The following is a 22,172-nucleotide window of genomic DNA, read 5'->3' as shown; positions in this document are numbered from 1 at the left end:
AGTTACGCTTATGAGATAAATATTAAGAACGTGAACCGCTTGACAGGAAGTGTGCTTATATTTGTGAATGTTCTCTGTGGGTCAGCCTAGACGCTGTCAGTAGCTAAAGTTGAAGCGTCAAGTAGTAGGGTGACAGATAATTTGGAAAGGATTCATAATGACTCATTGTGACGTAATCAAAGTGCTAGCCCGACATTTGCCTGGAAGGGCTGAGGAAAATTACAAAAATTTCACAGTCCGGACGGAAGGTGGCGCGGCCGATATTCGAACCAGTGACGTCACGAACACGAGTCTAGAGCTCGGCCCGCTCCTCCACTGGCTTCACTTCGCAGCACAATTTTTGGAATACTTTCTTGCGGGATGTACAGGGGAATGCCAATTAGTGGCTATAACTGATAGGAGCAGCAGCTCTTATTGCTGCATCCTAGTGGAGCAGTAATTGGCGTTCCAGTAGTTTCGGGTAAATGTTTCGACAGAAAGCCAAGTAGGCCTGCCAATTATACGTATTTCTTGAAATGGACGATGTTTGTCTGTGCTATTGATAGCTAATAAATAAAATATTAGTACAGAAGCCCTTAATAATAATCATACAGCTCTGAAATCAATATTCTCCCTGGTTTCTTATTAAGCAGCTGGATTTCCGAGCAAACCCTGAAAGAGGACCCCAACTTTCAAGGCAGCTTCCGGTTTTCAGCTTTCATTCTGCAGTCAGATGTTTTGTGATGGATCAAGTTTCCTAAGAAAATTTGAAGATATTCTGAAAATGGGCTTTGTAATTTTTGTAGCATAATGTGTACCTCTCACACAGAGTGTATAAAAATACCAGCAGACAACTCAGCGTTGTTTCATTAACCAGAGCTTTGTGCTGGCTACGGTTGGGAAGAATTTTCAATTTATTCAGTTCATACGGTATAAAAAATGTTGTTACTAATTTTAGATGGACACAACAGTCACACCCTGTGTTTGGCTTTTCACAGCACGCATCCAGGGCAGCTCAAGACAGTGACTACATGCGTGGAACGTGGCACCAGTAGTCGCAACGCAGTTGGCCGGCTGCGGAGAACAGACACAAAGTTCCCAAGCGCTACAGCGTTCAGCAATAATGGATTGTGGCCTGTAGACATCTGTATATTTACAGATGATGGTTTCCCTCCTTCCATGGTCACCGATCGGCCTGAGACAATGCAAGCAGAGAAACCAGCCGCAGATGGGATTGAGTTTTACACATGTAGCTAAGCTAACAACTCCAAATTCCAGACCATAATGGATGAATTCCTGTAAAAACATTAGTCCACTAACTTTGAAAACCTGTGAGGGTTCAAGGCCAAAGTCGGGAAGGAAACACAGAGCATCTGGTGCGATGCAAATTAGGACGCTACATTAGGAACTTCTGAATGGGCGCAACGTAGTTGGTTTTTTCGGGAGATAAACCGAAAACGAAAATTTTGTCTGCATGAAGGAAATCTGTGGCCCAAAAGAGGCGAAGATACTGAGGGGAACTGTCGGCTTCCCTGTGGAGAGAGGTAGGAGGAAGTCTGGATTCAGCACGAGAGGTACAGAAACTGGTGACATGAACACTGGCGGGGATTAGTACGTACTTCTGTGATGCATGTGCACATGAAGAAATGTGCTCTAACTGATATTCATCATTTTATTCACATTGCCTATTTGTCAACCTATTATGATCAGCCAATTATTTTGTTGAATTTATTTATTGTCTGCACAACGTTTTTGATGAGACATGTTTCTGCAATAGCAAGTTTGTGTGCCAAATTTGTGTGTTTTATATAGTTATTAGCACCCTTAATTTTATTTAATATTTGAAAATTTCATTCAACATTTGCGTCGTTATATTTTCTAGCGAATAATAAGAGAAAATTTAAGGAAACCTGTTTCGTTCCACAGGCCCATTTTACACGCCTCCATCCCAAATTATACGGTTGTAACTTTCTTCTTTAATAATCTTCCCACAATTTCTTTTTAATGGAACGCACAGGGCTCATGTCACTGTTGTTCGGTGTTTGGCAGCCAACAATAGTCTACTGAGAAACAATCGATTCCGTTGCCAAGGTAACGTACTGTGGAAAAATGACATGAGGTATTATGTACGGAGATTTTGTACGGGTTTTTATTTTATATTTATCACTTGTGGAAATTAGCTTGTAAAAAGATTTTAATTTTTATACACATGAGTTTCGCCCGGAAATGTTTCCTCGTGGCAATATTATTCTCAGTGATGCTAATAGATGTCACATATTGTCAAATATATACATTCATGTACATGTTAAATTATCGACTAATGGAATTTCTAGATGTAATGAAGCAGAGGGACATGTCTGCCGTTACAAGAGAACATATGATAGAAATGAACATACTATGAACATAACACATCTTGTATATTTGTTCAAGAGAACTGTGTATCAGTGCTCACTATGGAACTGTAGCTTTTCTATAAATAACTATGCTCCGCCATTCTGCTTTCCAAGCGTTGCAACTAAACATTTGCTTAACCAGTATATGGTATTCTTTTCTGACCACCCTATAGTGTTCATTGTAGAAGGACATTCCTTTAAAATGACTTAAGTTTTGTTCCGGTAGTCCTATATTTTCTTTTTTTTCTTAAATTTTGATTTTCTTTTTAAAAAATTAATGGAGGGAAAACGCTTGAATTGCCTCCCCTCTCCCCTTGCTGGCTCCCACAGAGACAAGGCATTATATCTGCAGATCAGGACCCATGCGCGCTTCCAGCAGTGTACCTGTCTTTACGTACAAATTGTACACATATTCTAATACAATACTGGTTGGTAAATATAAGACCCAAATCAATCCTATTATCCTGATATTCCTTGAAACAATGATGCATACACGCAGATAAATATATCTCACATTTCTGTATAACGTAACAATACGTTCTGAAACGAAAAATGTCGGTACAAGGAATAATGAAACATACTTCAGTGTGAACAATATCTTCACGTAAACTGCAAGCACAGTTCCTATGAAGCGCTTAGTCTTTGCAAGAACTCCATTAAAGCTTTTTAATATTATTCTGGCCTTCCTGATAAAGATGCTTGTTCTTCTGAAAAAATGCCTTAGCCTGATGTGTTGTGTTCTAGCAACAGATAATATGAAGTGAATTCTTTCGTACCATGCATTGACAAAATTGTAGACAAGTGAAATCCATACATACACCAGAATAATAGTTGTTATTATGAGTTTCAGAGCTAAATAGAAACCAAAGATGCACTTTGCAATTAGCCTGGTGTTCTCATGTGTTATGGTCACGTGTTTTGCTAAACGGAACATTATACCAGTGTAGAGTATGTTACAACATTCCAAAAGGCGTCTAATTGTGACGTAAAGCGCCGACAGACGTTCACACATCAGTCTCATTCTGATATAAAAGCAGCACGCGTTTGTTAGCATGATCCTTATTCTGACAGGGAGGCACATCACGTTACGGATGCGGCTCTTCATGTTCCTGTAATTCGGTCCGTAATGCAGTCTGCGTTGTGAGTTTGTTCCATAAATACACTCAACATATTCACACTACACTCAGTATGTTGCAAATTGAGTCCCCAAGTGCAATTGTGTTGCAAATTCAGTCCGCAAGTACAATTGTGTTGCAAATTCAGTCCCCAAGTGCAATTGTGTTGCAAATTCAGTCCGCAAGTACAATTGTGTTGTGAATTCAGTCCGCAAGTGCAATTGTGTTGTGAATTCAGTCCGCAAGTACAATTGTGTTGCAAATTCAGTCCCCAAGTGCAATTGTGTTGCAAATTCAGTCCGCAAGTACAATTGTGTTGCAAATTCAGTCCACAGGTGCAATTGTGTTGCAAATTCAGTCCACAAGTACAATTGTGTTGCAAATTCAGTCCACAAGTACAATTGTGTTGCAAATTCAGTCCGCTAGTGCAATTGTGTTGTGAATTCAGTCCGCAAGTACAATTGTGTTGTGAATTCAGTCCGCAAGTACAGTTGTGTTATGAATTCAGTCCGCAAGTACAATTGTGTTGTGAATTCAGTCCGCAAGTACAATTGTGTTGTGAAGTAGGCCCAGAAATACACTCACCATACACTGACATAAGAATACGAATCTTCAGACATGGGTGAAATTTTGTGTTCGTGAAAGTACAGAGACAAGAAGCGGCGTATTCTTAATATTGGAGTCACCCAGCACAAGTGTTATCAATTGTGTCACAGTCATGACGTCAGGAGGATTGCCTGCTTCGAGTTCTGTAACTTAAGATCTGAAATTTATCTTACAGCTTTGGCCCCGTACACGAAGACACAGCTCACCCTCGTTAACATCAGCTGAATGCAGTTGGTATGACTGACTCCTCATTTTCTGGGGCATATCAGGTGTAATCTGTTCACAAATTTTGTGGAGTAAACACAGAGTTACTAATTTTCAGGCAGCCACAGATCTTGATAAGAATTCAGAATTTTCCGTGGGAGATCAAAACCACAGTTACGTAGCAACATCCATACCCATATACCCACATAAATTTGTTTTATGGGTATTTTATAAATCCAGGCACAGCACAAAAGACAGCAAGGGTGATGAAACAGATCTGCACGAAAACAAGTAAGGTTCTTTCACTATGATATTCAGTCAACACACTGCTTTAAAATTCCCAAGACGCTCAGTAAACAATTGAACGTTAATTAAATATGCATTATGGAACTGACTGTCACCGTATCACATGATAAACGTGAGAATATTTTCTCTAATACGAATTGCAAATTCTATAGTACACACAATACGGGGGGCACGCGGTAGCGTTGTTGGTTGAGACACTATGCTACAAGTCGGCAAGTCGCGGGTTCAAGTCCCGATGAGGTGGAATTTTCGATTGACCTAATCCTTGCAGCTGCACTATGGCCCTGGGGTCGACTCAGCCTCTAACAGAAATGAGTACCAGGAATCTTCCTGGGGGTAAAGGGCGACCGACGCGTAAGGCTGACAACCTTACCGCCATCTGTGAGCCGATTGTCAAGATAATATGGGAGCTTCAACGCCTCACAGCTGTTTCAGGGATAGCTCTACGTTTTACCTTTACACAATATGGCTTCTGCAGACGCACATGTTCAACCATTGTGATCGGGAAGGTCTGTAGCGAAGTGTTGCTTCGAAGGCCTGGTATTAGCCCTAGACTGATCGAATTTTATATGGATATACAGGCTGCCCATTAATTATAATTAATTAATGTTGTGAATAATTATTCACAACATTTCAAACTTACATATATCACGAAGTTTTAGAGATATAGAGAAACAGGTTGAATTGTTCGGAAGAACCGCTGAATATTCTTCACGTTGATTACTGCTGAAGCGTACACAGCTGACGAAACCAAAATGGCGGTTTTCCCTCAGCGAAACGAAATGTCTATGCTGTGGTGTTCAAGTGCAAAGGTGTTACTGTTGGGAATATGGAGAAGAAGCAACTTGAAGACAGTCCATCAAGCGATGGTTGCAACAGTTTCAAGAGACCGGAAGTGTCCTGCACAAGAAAAGCGAACAATACAAGTTATCTCGACAGGCTTTGCATATTTGCAGTCCCAACGACGGCGCACCTTCAACCAAACATTTTCTTTCAGCAAGATGGCGTCCCTCCACACTAGGGCCACTCTCAGAATAAAAGTTTACCAAACAGATAGATTTGGAGGGTCGGACAAATCCCTTGGCCCCCTCACCCTCCTGATACAATCCCATTGGATTCTTTTCGTTTCGGGCTATGTAAAGGACGAAACATTCCGTATAAAATTAGTAGTGGAGTTGAATCAAGAATTCAGCTCTCCCCAGATGCTAAAGCACGTAGCGCGAACTCGAGAACGGCCTGAATATTTGCGAGCTACAAATGGCGCTCATATTGAGAAGTATTGAACTTGATGAGTTGTTCTTGCAAGTAAAGGAAACCAATTCTGTGCATCTCGTATATCCTGTGGGCATTGTTTATATCATAAATTGTTGAAGGTTACGCTGGAGGAAACTCTTGGGGAACAGAAGAGAGCTGCTGGTTGGAAGGGACCGCTAGAACCCGACACGTGAGTCCCAGATCCGGTCTCGAAATGCTAGGGACACATTTTTCCTCTCTGGATATGCTTGGTCTTATCGCCCTTGAAGGGACATGCAATATATGAAAGTATAATATTTAATAATTACGTGGAAATGGAAAACTACGAAATATTTTAGAGGTTTGCGAGGCAGTGGCTGAGTACCGGTCTCTGAACTCAGCGTCGCGCAGACCAGCACCAACGCCGCCCGATAGCACTCCACCAGCCCGACACTCACGAACACGCAGCTCCATAACCTCCAGCAGTAGCACGGCCCCTGAACACAGCAGCCCGCAGACCAGCACCAGCAGCGCCGGATAGCAGTCCACCAGCCCGACACTCACGAACATGGAACCTCTGCTCACACACTCTGGCTTCACCTGGATGAACCGCGCATTTTCTCGGTGTTGGAGTCCAGTTTCCCTGACCTTGCGGTATCTGTAAACAGTGCAAATCTGAGGTTATGATGCAATTTCTTTATCAAAATCCGTCACAACACAACTATATCGAGGTCAAGGCCAAGAGTGGCGCATGCTACATGTTTCAGCTATTAAAGCCGTCATCAGGCAAATACATGATTAACATATGCACAGCACTGAACTGCAGTAGTGCTACATTACAATATGCTTGGCATAAACGTACAAAGAACTAGACTATATAAAACGAAAGTCATAGGGTAAAACAAGGTTAAGACTCTTCGAATGGGGTTTTATATCATCAAGTCAGCTGTTGGTTGTTGCAATTTTGTTATATTCCCGCGGACGTAATGGAACAGGTACATTCTAGATTTTGTGTACATGCTTGGAGGCCCGTGGTGTGTTCAGCCGGTGCCTCATCCTACTGTTGCAGTTTATATTCCCTGCAGAACGGACCAATGCACCATTCGAAGAGTTAACCTTGTTTTACCCCCGTAGTCTAGTTCTTTGTACGTTTATGCCAAGCATATTGTAATGTATCCAGCTTTCCCACTACTGCAGTTCAGTGCTGTGCATATGTTAATCATGTATTTGCCTGATGATGGCTTTAATAGCCGAAACATGTAGCACGAGCCACCCTTGGCCTTGACCTCGATATAGTTGTGTTGTGACGGATTTTAATAAACATAACAGGATGGACGAAATGAAAAAAACTGAAGTTATGAGTTCACACGCAAGAAAATCGAAGCTTTGCAACCGCTTGAAATTCCGCCATTTTCTGATCAATAAAGTAAAGATAAAGTAGAAAAGGACATAAATGTTTGACTTCAATGCGCTCCCCAAAGGAGTGGGAAACAAAGGGTAGGTGCAGAGTAGTCGAGAATACACGTACGAGAGAATTGTATTTTCTTCATATAAGCCGAAAAGAAAACATATAACATAAGATGCATGTCACTTTACCAGCTTCCTAAGAAAAGAGGGAATAATATTAATACATTTGTAACCTTACATCATAACTCTTGCTCTGGAGTGAGACTGAGTCCCTTGGCATTGTGGCTTCAAATGGTTCCTGGAATCGAGGCGGGATAAGAAATGGCGGAAGGGTAATCAGTAAACTGCAGCATGACTGCTTTGTTCACTCAACCAACCAGCGTCTCCGAAGTGAAAGCCTGAGCTATGACACGGCCTTCAGAAGCTACCAGTTGTGCAGCTACTCTAGAACTTCCCAATATTATATAGAACCCGAAGATTCATTGCCGTTGGTCCCTATTCTCAGAAAAAAAAAAAAAAAAAAATCAAGCCCTACCATCCCATCCGATCTGTCTAAGATCCATTTGAGTATTATCCATCCACCTACGTCCTGGTCATCTTAAAGCTCTAGTACTTAGAGCTGACAGTCCAGGAAAAGCTGCGCCGTGGATGGGCAGGTCCATTCGTGAAAGTTGAGGGGTGTTGTGATTAGTCATTCGTCTGCATTCAGTGCGAGCAGACGTCCCAAGAGCATTGTTCCTTGTACAGTCAAGTTAAAAAGTTTTGACTCTAGGAGTCGTATTTGAGTGTATTATTCTCTAATTACCCTATTAATATTGTGACGCGTTATCTTACGTCCATCGCCACGCAACGGCTACAATGGAAATTGTTGACTTCCAACAGCGACAAATCGAATACAAACAGACCGTTGCGAAGGAGCGTTCCCGAGGCAACACGTGAGTTTGGAATACGCACTTCCATGGTAAAGCAGAGAACAGAGAGCTGTTGCGTAGACAATGCAGAAGCAANAGAAATGAACTACAGAGAGTTCGTTGCGCCCGTTACGTAACAGCGGACAGTACAAACGAAACAGTGAGGAATAGTGTCTGGTATCCAGTCCGCAGAACACCTACATAAGCCGAGAGCTACAGAGACAGAAGACAGCAACAAGACAGCAAGAAGTCAGTATTGGGATAGCCGTCTCCGAAGACAGTTGAGATCCAACCACGGCCAAAAACAGTTGAGACGTCGCATTGAAGTATTTGGCCAGAAGTCAAGTGGTGACAGTGACAATATTTTATTTTATTGTTTATTTTTGTTCGTTTATTTTCTTTTTTGTTTATTTATATTTGTACATTTTTTCTATCTCCTTTAATATGCCACCTACACGAAGTAAATAGAGTGGAAAAGTGTTGCATTCACAATCAAGAGAAATTGTTAGTAATGTATATAAGTATATGAAAGAGGCTGGGCCAACAATTACAGTGAAGAACACAGGAGTGGAAGTAGCAAAGGCAACAGGTGTATCGGAAAGTAGTGTCACAAGAATAATAAGAGAAACAAAAAATATCGACTCTGGGGCTTCCACTTCCTTTTCGACACCCCATAAAGAAAGACCTAGGAAATCTCCACTAGGCACTTTGGACGACTTTAACGAGTCTGTGGTGCGAAGAACAATTAATGGCTTCTACATAGCCGAAAAAAGGAGACCTACCCTGAAGAAAGTTCACGAAAAGTTGAAGAAAACATTAGATTTTCAGGGATGCATCTCCACATTAAAGAAAATTATTTTGAAACTGGGGTTCCGCTGGAAGAAAACAAAAAATAATCGGACATTGCCGGTGTTGCCCCTTTAGAACAGACCCGTGTAATATGTAAATAAACTCTTCATGTATATAACAGTGAAAAGTGTATAATAGTGTATAGTGCATAACAGTCTGCCATTCGGCACTTAACATCGGATGTTAACATCATGTTAACTTAACATCAACGAGAATAAACCACCATCACTATACAACACAATGAGGTAAGAAGTTATTTCCTTTTGAGAACGCCTGTACTGCATTCCCAGTCACACTTGTCGGCACGCTGGAGCTCTCCCCTCCACTACCAATACTTCTCCTACTCCGCGTCAGAGGACTGTCACCTCTAAGTACTACAGCTATACTGATTTCTTTCCTTCTGACTTTTCCATCAATATCAACATGCATTACTCTTCTCCCATATTCTTGCTTCATGCCCTGCCAATCGTATCCTCCTTGACTTGACCATTCTAATTATACTTGGAGAAGTGTACAAGTTATGAAGCTCCTCATTATTCAGTTTTCTCCAACCTCCTGTCACTTCATCTCTCTTCTCCCAAATTTCTCCTCATGACTCTGTTCTCAAACACCCTCAGTCTATGTTCTTCCCTTACTGTCAGAGACTAAGTTTCACACCCATACAGAACCACAGGCATAATTATAGTTCTGTATATTCTAATTTTTATGCTTTTGGACAACAGACTTGAAGACAAAATATTCTGGACCGAATGGCAGCAAGCATTACCCGAGTTCAGTCTCCTCTTAATTTCCTCCTGAATCAGGTTTTGATTTGTTATCGTCGTTCCCAAATATCTGAACTGTGCCAACATTTCAAAGGATCTTTTACATATCTTTATGTCATTGTCCCTTTGCGTAATTAATTAGGCACTATGCCTTGAAGGGTATGAAGGAATGGAAGTATTGAAACAGACATGCTTAACCTCGGCACTAAATTGAGTTTAGAGGCTAGTTTCGCGTCACGGCAGTTTTAACCCTGGAGAAGAAGCATCCAATGCTCATTGGATAGGAGGCCGAGCGATCTGGGAAGAAAACAAATTTACCCTGCATTAACTGAAGCTGTACAGGCTGCATCCAGTCTCTATACCGACTGAGGTATCCTGGCTGCAACATTAGTTCCACATTCATTTTAATGTAACTTCACGAAAAAAATATATTTTTAATCGTGAATCTGACAGCAAAACTATAAAGAGGAGAGAATAGTTATGTACGTTCTGAGAAGTAGAGAGGATTTTTAAGCACTTTATTTAACGGTGGTTTAGAATTGATGTGATTGTATTGAAGTCTTATAGTATCCAAATACGAATACAGCTTAACGATATTTCTTGTTAATAACTCACGCGATGGACAGGATTTCCACGAAGGGAGTTGTCTTGCTGACGCCAACCCATGGCTCCACAATCTCAATCAGAAAGTTAATTGTCTGCAGACCACATTTCTCTTCCTCCAGGAAAGTCTCCGAGATCACCTGATAGCCAGGACCCAGCTCCACGTGGAAGGCATATAGCCCCTTCCTCACCCGCTTCAGCCCTTCCTCCAGAGCCATGAAGCGGTCAGGAGTCACTTTCTTGTAGATCGCGCGACGAACAGGATCTGTAGCGGCCTGGAACCACACACAGCGCTCAGCCGCCGTCAGATATTGAGATGAGTTGCTCTCGAGAGACGCGTGAAAGGGAAATGAATCTAGCCACTGTACTTGAAGGGATGCAAGGAAAGCGGATACTTGTTCAGCTACTCACGAAATTTAAAGCATTTTATGATACCTGAAAGTTAATAACCGTGTCTGCAACTTACACTTAATGCCATTATCTGTTCACCAAGAGAGCCTTCAGGACCTGATATTGACACAAATGAAATCTTTACCTCTCAAGTCGCACTTAGTTTCCTGATAAGGAATTCACAGACGCAGTCGGTTCATGTGTTGGCACCAATGTTGTATTATTTGCAGGATTAGACCTCTATAACGCGAAATCTTGTGAATTTATTGGAAATTAACCAATCGTATCTTACTTTACTATATTTATATGTGTAACTGGTTAAAATCTCTTTACAAGATGTCGGTCGGAATTCAGCTGAAGTCTGCTGGTTTCACGTGCAAAGTATTTAGTGACTTTTCACAGCAGATGGCAGGGTTCAGTCCGAGACGAATCCTTCAGGATTTCAGCGGACAAAATAGTAGTAGCGGAATTTTTCTCCTGAAAATCATCTTGCAATTCAGAAAATTGTGCAAACCCGACCATCCAGCCTGATAGGATATGATCATATTAATCTGCTTGTTCTCGCCAAGCCTCCGGCAGCCATTATATCTGTCGAACTCATAACCACCTGCGTCAGTTTATACATATTATCGGATAGAACTGAGCAATGAAGGGCCCTATAGGCTGTAGTTCTCACCGAATATGATTAGAATGGTAACATGACGTATTACGAGGTGAACGAGGTACGCAGGTTCGTGTGAACTACGTTCAGGTGGCTCAGGGCAGGCTCAAATGCGAGCACGGCAATTGGTTCCGTAACGGGTGGAGAACTTACAGGTTACTTGAACGACCACCTCTTTCTCTTGACCGTACCGGAAAATAGTGCCGATTGTAGACAGCGTCTTCCACCCCCAGGGTAAGGCCACTGTCGAGCAGGTCCTTCAAGGTGCGAATGCCGGTCGTGGAGGACTGGAGGAGGGCCACGATGCAGGCGGAGTAAGCCGTGTACATGAAGATTACGGTTATGAAGAGCACGAATAGGACGATTCTGGCGGGCACGCCCCCCGTCTCTAGTGTGGTGCCTGCGAAGTGGCAACAGCGCAGTTAGCAGAGTCGGGACACGCCATGGTGTACCGCGAATGTGTGAGATGGATTTATCTGGCTCAGGACTGGCTATTTTGAATAAAGTACAATGAAATGCTTGTAAGTTATTCGAAGACAGAGCGACTGTCAGCTTGACTCACGGAGTTTTGATGACAAGTCAAGCTGGTGCCGTATAGGCCCTCGTTACAAGATCAGCACAGTGACCGCCCGTAATGTCTGTGCGGTACCCATGACTAGCCTAAGGCGTCATACTACGCAACTTTCACAAAATCGGTTACAATCTCGTCAAAAAATTCCTAATCTCGATGACTTAAAAATTCTGGAAACATTCATACAAAGGCACTAAATCTGATACAGTAACAATATGCTATAAGCGGCACTGCTACCTAGAGGGAAATTTTTTTTGCAAGGTTGCCTATAAAAACAAACCTCGTCAAATATATCTCTCCTTTTCTTCAGCTGGCAACAGAGCATTAGAAAGACCAGGAGTGAGTAATAGAAATAATTAAACAAATACATGGACTGTGACTGAGGGATATTCACGTATAACCCTTCGATACAAAATAAATACAAATAGGAATGTTATATTTTAGCGTCCTGTTGCACTGATTTATGTCCACACACGCAGTCACAGGAGTAAGACACAACACAAAGCACAATACACATGAAAGTAGGAAGAATACTCCGACGGAAGAAGATAGGTGTGACTCGCGTACTGAATTATGACGTAAGGATGACAAATCCTGAACAGTTTTAACATTTTTAATATTTAAAATTTAGCAATATATATGACGAATATATATTTTTTAGTATAAAGACAACAGGGCATGCAATGCAGTAGTTCGACGTACATCGAAAAGCACCTGAAGATGGCACTTTAGTGCCGAAACATGTAGTGCAAGAGAGAAGAGTAAGGTGAATAAATGTATGCACTGTAAGACGGTCAGAATAAATCATGGATACAAATAGGAAATTTACAGACTTGGTTACTCGCTATTATTTCAATATTAGCACCAAGCATTCCACATCAGTGTGCATGCGCACATTATTCTGAGCCTTCCCAAATGCAACAAATATTCGGAAACTTTGAAAGAAACAATTCCCATGTCTAGCCACAGTTCCCACAGAGAAGGTGCAGATGTACCTTGCTGACACACGGCGCCCAGGGAGAGGAGTGTAATGTCACTCCCGGTCACTCTGTCGCTCCGTTCCTCGTATTGGACTGTCAAGTACAGAGCAGACCCCGCGACAACGACGAAGGCTACACTGGCCATCCAGACGGACCGACTAAAGGGCAGAGTGAAGATGTTCATGATGAAGGAGAGCGGTGGCTGGCGAAATATGAAGGCGTTCCTGCAAGAATACTTGCTAAGTTTCACTGCATTCATTTATGCCCCTTTGTTGCCGATAGCTAATAAAATCTTGACGTCTGCATATGTTAAATGTATTCCACTGGCTTTCCACAAGGCCGTCATGTAATTTTTGCTAGCATCAGGATTGGCCGACTGTCACGTGCTGGTCATTCATATTGATAGTTCTACATTTTAGTATTATACTGCATCATCCTGTTGCACTGTGTATTGTAACTTCCGTGTTCTTACTCATTACCGTCTTTGTGCAACTTCGTCATATATCAGAGTCTTCACACTGCAACATCTTTGTCGCTTTATTACACAACACTGCATGGTTCGGCTTAGCTGACCATCACGAGGTGTGTAAAATGTTGGACTTAGGAACCTACTGATCTGTTCCCACGCTGTTCTTCTTTTCATTTTGATGTTAAATGCATCTAAAATATTTCATTTTAGGTTATTTTCAGATTATGTGCCCACTTCTCTGTTTATAATGTAAATTACATCCTAGACTTTTTCTTAGTAGTTGTAGTCTTCCTTTGTGAATTGCGAGTTTGTGCTATTTTGTATTTTAGGGTAGTTTGTACCTAGCTTTTCTTTTGTTTGCTGTTTGCGACTTAGATAATTTATGTATTTTTTGTTGAAGTGAGAACAAGAAGTTGCAACAAAAGTCTGCAGCATAACATTATGGACAGTTGTCAAATTAGAATGTTTATAGCTTTCAAGCTGTGAATGCAAACTGCTGCGCTGCAACGGCGGTGTAATGTTCAAGAGAACATGCCTAAAAGTGAGAATAATTCCAAATTATGCACACATTAAAGTATCAACACAAACCTATCAACCAAAAACACAAACACAAGAGTAACCATTAAACAATAAACATAAAAAATAAAATAAAATTACTGTAAAGAAAGAAATAATTCAAAGAACCGTACCATACACATATACAGAATGCAAAAATTTGCAACACATTTGGACCAAAATAGAACAGTCAGTAAACCCCAAATTGCATTGAGAAGTGGAAGGAAGGCACAAAAAATAATACATGACTTATCTAAGCCCCAAACAGCAAACAGAAAAACAAGAATGCAAACTGCCCTGGACTACCAAATGCCACAGAGACGCAATTCACAGAAGACAAATACGAACTAAATTTACATTATAAAGAGAAAACTGGAAAATAATCAGGAAAGAACCTAAAAGCATTTTTATGAAACTGAAGAGCAGAACAGTGTCGGCAGAGCAGCGGTTCCTCTGTGCCAACATCTTATACATCTGTTGGTGACCAGTTAGGCCGAAACATGTGCTGTATAATGAGAAGAGAAGATGGAGTTGAAGTCTGATTAAGGAGTGAGAAAACGGGGTTACTTATATTTTATTTTCGTGCACTATTGAGCTATATAAAATGGCATGTAAGAGCTGCAAGTTTAGGTTTTACTTTCCCATGATTATAGCTGAAATTAAGATCTGACAACATTTCTACATTCTTCCGTCCGCGTTCTCACTTGCTACGTCACATGTAGACGGTGTCAGAAATCGTTAAACAGCGTCTACCTTATAATTTATTTTATTCGGATTTTGAAATCATCCGATCCAAGGGAAATGTTAAATGTTATTCTTCTTTCGGTTGTTGAGATTGGAATCTGCAACATGTTTCTACTGTTCAAACCAATCAATTGCTCAGCCAGAAGCAGACTCTACCGAAACGGCGGTATCCAGCTCCAGTTCTCTATGGTGTCAACAACATGGAAACCAAACCTGTGGCCCTTTCCTACTCTTCAGAACCATACGAGCCCAAAATTTTACGTTCACCACGAGATCTTAAAGAATTGCTTTAATAACGCAGCATGGCGGGAATTATTCTCTTTGGATTCCGAACCGAACTAATCGTAAAGAACTTACTTCGTGACTGAAGTCGAAGCGATGTACCGCACGAAAGGGAGCCGCTCCTTGGTGACGAACATGCCTGTTGTTCCGATGTCGACCTCAGATCTCTGAAGATATCCAGAGAGGCCGCTCCAATGGCCGGCGCTGTCAGGGTAGCCCCAGGTGTCCACTATCTTCATATCCAAGCTGCAACAGCGGTTCTGCAGCACTGACGCGTGTCCCAAGCTTTGTAGTTACCACACAAAATTTGAACTGGGTTCTTAGCTGTTTTGATGAATTCATTATGAAATTAATACCAGCAAAGTCCACATGCAAGCCCAAGACCACAGGTCAAACGTGAGTCGGTAATTGATATATAGATGGCAGCATTCACTATCATTACATTTGTCAACCTGTAACTTGAAAGAGAACTTGAAAGGAAATGCCACTATCAGTTGTATTTCAGATTTCAACTTCATCTGAGTAAATGAAAAATGTAAATCTGAAAACCCATATTTCAATCGTACAGCACATTACAACGTTTCAAGGTGTACCTATATCATTCTTATTGTAGTCATGCTGTACTGAAATGCATATTCCAGCGTACGAACGACATCTCGATAGAGCGACGTACAACGGCCATTAGGAAAGAATGGGTTCTGATTCCAAATTCATAAAATAGTGCCATTCACGGTACAAGGGTAAGAAGGTGTTAGCTGTACACAAATATGGCGGGCTGCCTCTGCAGCACGCTACATCCAAGAAATCAAGTGGCGCCTTTCTTGGGGTTTCTGCGAACTGATTGCAACTGGCCCGAAATTGACGTTACATTATTCTGTTACAGAGACAGAGATTGATTGGGCAATTCTTTTCATTAATTTATGCAGTATTTCAGTGGGTTAATTTTGTTAAACTTTAAATGTCTTTTCGACAGTTCTTGAAACCGCAGAGACTTTGAAATTATGAACCACGACTTTTAATATTCAGGTAGTATCTCTTCACTTTCTGAAAGATCTTTCCTGGCGCTCGAAGATAAAATTTAATTATAAGTATGGATTACGGCTCACAACGTCTCTAGCTTCACGTATTATAATGCAAAATTTTCCCTCAGGATCTTAAGAATTCTGAACCTGCATCTGGGGCTTATCATGATACTTCTCACTAGATAATATTTTCTTTCACATGTCCTTGTATCCGCATATTCTCCTATCCATTTTGTTCCCATTCATTTGTGATCTTGTACAATTTCGCGTGGTGTTTAAGTAATTAAAGAACAGCGATAATTTCACCTCACAACCTTTTCTTGATATTCATGTATTGTGGACATTGTTCGCAGAACTAGTCGACAACACGAACAAGTAGATATTGGAAGAGTACATCTATATAATATGAAGTATGTCCAATACCTGGCATTCAGCATGTCCACTACATGAAGGAATAGGTTATGGTTCACCTTTGTTATGGTGTCGATGTGTTTGTCTATGGTGTTAGTAAGATGGTTCATTGTATCGTTATTGGTCACCTGCGGAAGAAAACAGGAACCACAGGCATGAAAGTGATCAGTGCTGCCAAACAGAGCTACACACGTCTCTTTGAAAAGCTGATCCAATAACTTCTCAGGTGTCAACAGCAAAGCGGCCAAAGGAAAAGAAAATATGTTTGAAACGTGGACACAGATAAACCTGCAGATACATACTTCAAAGAACTTTTTCTTCTTTGGCGCTACAGCCACAATTTGGGCCTTGGCCTACCTCCATTTCACTTTACTAGATCTTAGACATTCAGTAGGACTCCTTGGGCGGGTGATCAGCTCATCGCAAGGTCTCTCTACCTGTACACAGTCAGGGGAAAAATGCACACACATAAACACCAAACACCCATGCCCTGTCTTCATTGGTTGCATCCTGTTGTGTCCTCTCTATATATATGAATTAGGTTAACCGTCAACACAACAGATATACTCGCTTTTAATGTTCTACGATAGGCTTTCTATTCCTGCTACATGTTTCGGCCGTACAAGACCCTCATCAGGCAGTTATATGTAGGAGTACGTACAGTTACTGGACTACTGATCAGGATCCATATCAGTGCAACGTGTCGTGTTGTGTAATAACAGATAACATTTGCCTCAAGTTTGTAAGTATTACAATTAAAATAGAACATACAAAATGAGATAAAATGNTTACATTATTCTGTTACAGAGACAGAGATTGATTGGGCAATTCTTTTCATTAATTTATGCAGTATTTCAGTGGGTTAATTTTGTTAAACTTTAAATGTCTTTTCGACAGTTCTTGAAACCGCAGAGACTTTGAAATTATGAACCACGACTTTTAATATTCAGGTAGTATCTCTTCACTTTCTGAAAGATCTTTCCTGGCGCTCGAAGATAAAATTTAATTATAAGTATGGATTACGGCTCACAACGTCTCTAGCTTCACGTATTATAATGCAAAATTTTCCCTCAGGATCTTAAGAATTCTGAACCTGCATCTGGGGCTTATCATGATACTTCTCACTAGATAATATTTTCTTTCACATGTCCTTGTATCCGCATATTCTCCTATCCATTTTGTTCCCATTCATTTGTGATCTTGTACAATTTCGCGTGGTGTTTAAGTAATTAAAGAACAGCGATAATTTCACCTCACAACCTTTTCTTGATATTCATGTATTGTGGACATTGTTCGCAGAACTAGTCGACAACACGAACAAGTAGATATTGGAAGAGTACATCTATATAATATGAAGTATGTCCAATACCTGGCATTCAGCATGTCCACTACATGAAGGAATAGGTTATGGTTCACCTTTGTTATGGTGTCGATGTGTTTGTCTATGGTGTTAGTAAGATGGTTCATTGTATCGTTATTGGTCACCTGCGGAAGAAAACAGGAACCACAGGCATGAAAGTGATCAGTGCTGCCAAACAGAGCTACACACGTCTCTTTGAAAAGCTGATCCAATAACTTCTCAGGTGTCAACAGCAAAGCGGCCAAAGGAAAAGAAAATATGTTTGAAACGTGGACACAGATAAACCTGCAGATACATACTTCAAAGAACTTTTTCTTCTTTGGCGCTACAGCCACAATTTGGGCCTTGGCCTACCTCCATTTCACTTTACTAGATCTTAGACATTCAGTAGGACTCCTTGGGCGGGTGATCAGCTCATCGCAAGGTCTCTCTACCTGTACACAGTCAGGGGAAAAATGCACACACATAAACACCAAACACCCATGCCCTGTCTTCATTGGTTGCATCCTGTTGTGTCCTCTCTATATATATGAATTAGGTTAACCGTCAACACAACAGATATACTCGCTTTTAATGTTCTACGATAGGCTTTCTATTCCTGCTACATGTTTCGGCCGTACAAGACCCTCATCAGGCAGTTATATGTAGGAGTACGTACAGTTACTGGACTACTGATCAGGATCCATATCAGTGCAACGTGTCGTGTTGTGTAATAACAGATAACATTTGCCTCAAGTTTGTAAGTATTACAATTAAAATAGAACATACAAAATGAGATAAAATGTAAAATATATAAAGTATACCATATATCAAGATTTATAATGTGAACATATTATGACATTTTAGAAATAATGAAAGTATTTTAAAGAATGTTAAAAATATATTTAAGTATTTTTTAATATGGTAGATTAAGAAAATAGGTATGCCAACTTAAATACTAAGGTTCCAATGCTGCAGTGTAGAACTGTGCATGTACGTAGCAAGCCCGGCTGTGGAGCCCAGAGACAAGTTCCTCTCTGCAAGAAATTAGTATCTGTGTGTTAATGATTTTGGATGTGCTACATTGATAACCCGCATCAGTGGTGTGTTTAATACTTATGATGTACGGGTTGTAAATATTTGGTATATTACGTATACAATTTTCACGATATGTATCGCTATATCTAGTGGTGTGAATTATAAAGTGCTGTAGTGAATGTGATTAAGGGAGACTGTAGCCAAGGTGCCCGTCACTTTCGTCGCGCCTCCCACCCTACACTTGAAAATCTCAAATATCAGAATGCGATAAATACTGAGACCCGCTCCCTACATTCAGATATTTACCAAGCAATAACAGGGAAAACGCATCAGTCAGAGGCTAAACAGAAGGTAAGCAATAATTTAAATGTCGACAGTTTTAACATACCTTATCATGTATTACGTTATATTTTATGATTATGCTAATACCTGCAGCAATTGTGATGCAGGTCACCTTTACCCTCGAGCCAACACAAATTGCCACGAAGGGCCATAGTAATAATCCAATTATTTACATTGAGCTTGTTTAAACCGGGCGGCTTGTCATTTCAAAGTTACCTTCAAATTACTCATTTTTGGAGTGGCGAAAGCAAATAATAGACCTATGAAACTAGACATTTTTTCAAAGGATTTCTCTATAGCCAACGATTTTAGCTCATAAGAAAGCTTAAGCCCTGCGATTCATTACAATGCCTAAGTTTCCTTAACATTGAACAGTCATATACGAGTACTCGTACATGTTAACATCGGTCACACGGCACCTCAGAATATATTCGAAATGAGTTTCCTTCTATATCGTGAGCCATACACAGAAATGGAATAGCACTGTTTGGTTGTGAGTTAATCTGAAACCAGGCAAGTACACAGTCTCAGAACCACGGGCTGGACGACTGAGGGGTCGGAGTTCAAATCCCTGTAGGGTTAAGAATTTTCACTTCTTCATCTCTTTCAGACCGGCTCTGCGGTCCACCCCACCTCCTATTTATTGGGTACCAGAGGCTCTGTCCCCTGGGGTAAAGTGGCTGGAGTGTGAAGCTGACAACTCACCTCCAGCTAGTGCCGAATTCAAGAAAACGTGGGTTTATACATGCACTCCTATATACATATTCATGTTGTAGTGCTTAATTAGTTAAGGACAGAGACAATTTCGCCTTTTTTACACAGATTCAGAATACCACAAAATGTGTTCACAGGGAACATGTGTTTAATGAATTTAGAACTTTAGCCCCAGATGGCCTTAAATATGACATAACATGGAACATTTGCATACCGAATTTAATAACATCAGTCTGAGAATTTCTCGAAGTTTGCTCACACGGAATATGAACCCAGCTAGAGGCGGAAAGAAATTCGTCCCAACTCTAAATATCGGATTTTCAAAAGACTCTTTTAGTTTATGTTTGTCAGAAATACTAAGGTCATGTAAGTGACTAAATTCTTACGTATCGAGGGATTGCAATTGAAATGGACAGAACTATTTACACTTGGTCACGGAGGAAGAAATGTAAGCTATTTTCAGAAGAAGATGCTACATAATTATTTGCTAGTGTGCGTACCACCATAACGGCCTTGAGGACCGATTTCCGGGTGTTCATTCTCCTAACGGACACTACAGGCGACGAAGTGGGCTCGAAGTGCTGGACTTCGCTCTGCCAGACGCCCGTTACGCTTCGGGTCAAACCCTCGTGAGGTCCTCGTTTGTACACTTCCATGACGCTGAATCTGGTCTCGGAGACTCGACGTCCGACAATTACGTCGCTGTCTAGCAGCACATTCAGGCTCCGCAGTGCTTGCTCGGAGCTCTGAAGCGAGGAGTCCTCTAGAAGCAGCCATCGGAAACGCGCACGGAACAGGTCCAGTGCGTTTGCCTGTTTAAACAACACGTGGCGCGGTGGCCACATTTCTACTTCATATTTGACTAATTATGCAATAAAAGCGAATGTCTGTTGAAGTTCTACAACTCTATTCTACATGGCGCTAGTACCGCGCCCGCCACTTAGGTTCCAAAGGCAACCATGTTAGTGTACTGGATATGACGATTGAAAGTTAAACAGTACCAACTGGGGTGACAAACCGTCCCAGAAATTTCAGGATTTTCTCGAAAATTCAAGCATTATCCGCCATCACCTAAAGTGTCCTGAATGCCCGAAAATTACATAGATTTCTTTTTTGAAACGTTGTTTTCTAATATGCTCAATTATTTTTATGGTTAGAATATCAGTGCCCTGCACATCAGCCTACTTAACATCAAAAGCAAATTAATTCACATATCAGCATCTCCAAGAATACATTGAATAAGCAGTCGCGGACAGCCGACAAGGGGTGGTCCTCCAGCTTGGGGGTTGGGCGTGGGACTAACAACTCCTCACCGTAAAAAATTACTATGTTACGAAAATGAACACAAAGCCTCTGACATCGACGGATTCCTGGGATAAACGACCTAAGCTGAAGAAAATGAATATGACATTTGGCACTTGGAATCTTCGAAGTTTGTACAGGGCAGGTTCACTCAGGGCAGTGACAGAGGAAATCTTAAAATATAAGTTAGGTTTTGCGGGAGTACAGGAGGTCATATGGGACGGAGGTGGCATCGCACCAGCAGGAGACTATACATTTTTCCATGGAAAGGGGAATTAGAATCATGAATTAGGTACAGGCTTCTTCGTACATATGATAATCGTGTCAGCAGTTAAGAGGGTAGACTTCGTTAGTGGTAGGATATCATATATAATACTAAAAGGTCGCTGGTGTGATATCATTGTTATGAATATTCACGTCCCGACAGAAGATAAACTGATGACAAAAAGGACAAATTCTATGAAGAACTAGAACATGTATTTGATAATTTCCCGAAGTACCCTGTGAAAATTTTGTCAGGAGATTTCAATGCCAAGGTAGGGAGGGAAGACATTTTCAAAGCAACGTTTGGGAATGAGAGTTTTCATGAAATTAGTAATGATAATGGAGTTAGAGTTGTAAACTTTGCCATATCAAATTTCTTTTATTGCTGGTGGGGTGGGTCTAAGTTCCTTGTACTGCGGCCACTTCTGGTCTATTGTACCAGCCCCAGATGATAGGTGAGGGTGATTGTGGAGCATTTGGTGGAATGAAGATTGGCAGGGGAAACCGAAGTACTCGGAGAAAACCTGCCCCAGCGCCACTTTGTCCACCACAAATCCCACTTGACCAGACCCGGGATCGAACCCGAGCCGCCGCGGTGGGAAGCCAGCGACTAACGGCTTACTGTCAAAAGTACAATGTTCCCACATCATAACGTCCATACATTTACTTGACATGTCCTGATGGGAAGATACACAATCAAATAGACCATATTTTTATA

General features: G+C 41.2%; 1 protein-coding gene across 1 annotated transcript; it reads right to left on the bottom strand.

Annotated features, from left to right (window-relative positions):
• Nucleotides 1–5,462: 5,462 nt before the first annotated feature.
• On the bottom strand, nt 5,463–20,733 carry LOC111867100. The gene is made up of 8 exons (XM_033752544.1): nt 20,389–20,733; nt 17,825–17,940; nt 15,098–15,268; nt 12,988–13,196; nt 11,613–11,821; nt 10,383–10,645; nt 6,250–6,494; nt 5,463–5,503 (listed from the first exon to the last, which is right to left on the bottom strand). The coding sequence occupies exons 1-8, from the start codon at nt 20,731–20,733 to the stop codon at nt 5,463–5,465; spliced, it is 1,599 nt and encodes a 532-aa protein (XP_033608435.1).
• Between the last annotated feature and the right edge of the window lie 1,439 nt (nt 20,734–22,172).

This window comes from Cryptotermes secundus, unplaced genomic scaffold (assembly GCF_002891405.2).
Source record: "Cryptotermes secundus unplaced genomic scaffold, Csec_1.0 scaffold291, whole genome shotgun sequence".
Lineage (NCBI taxonomy): Eukaryota > Metazoa > Arthropoda > Insecta > Blattodea > Kalotermitidae > Cryptotermes > Cryptotermes secundus.
The sequence above is the reverse complement of the archived record's forward strand: the minus strand, read 5'-3'. Positions and strand labels throughout refer to the sequence as shown.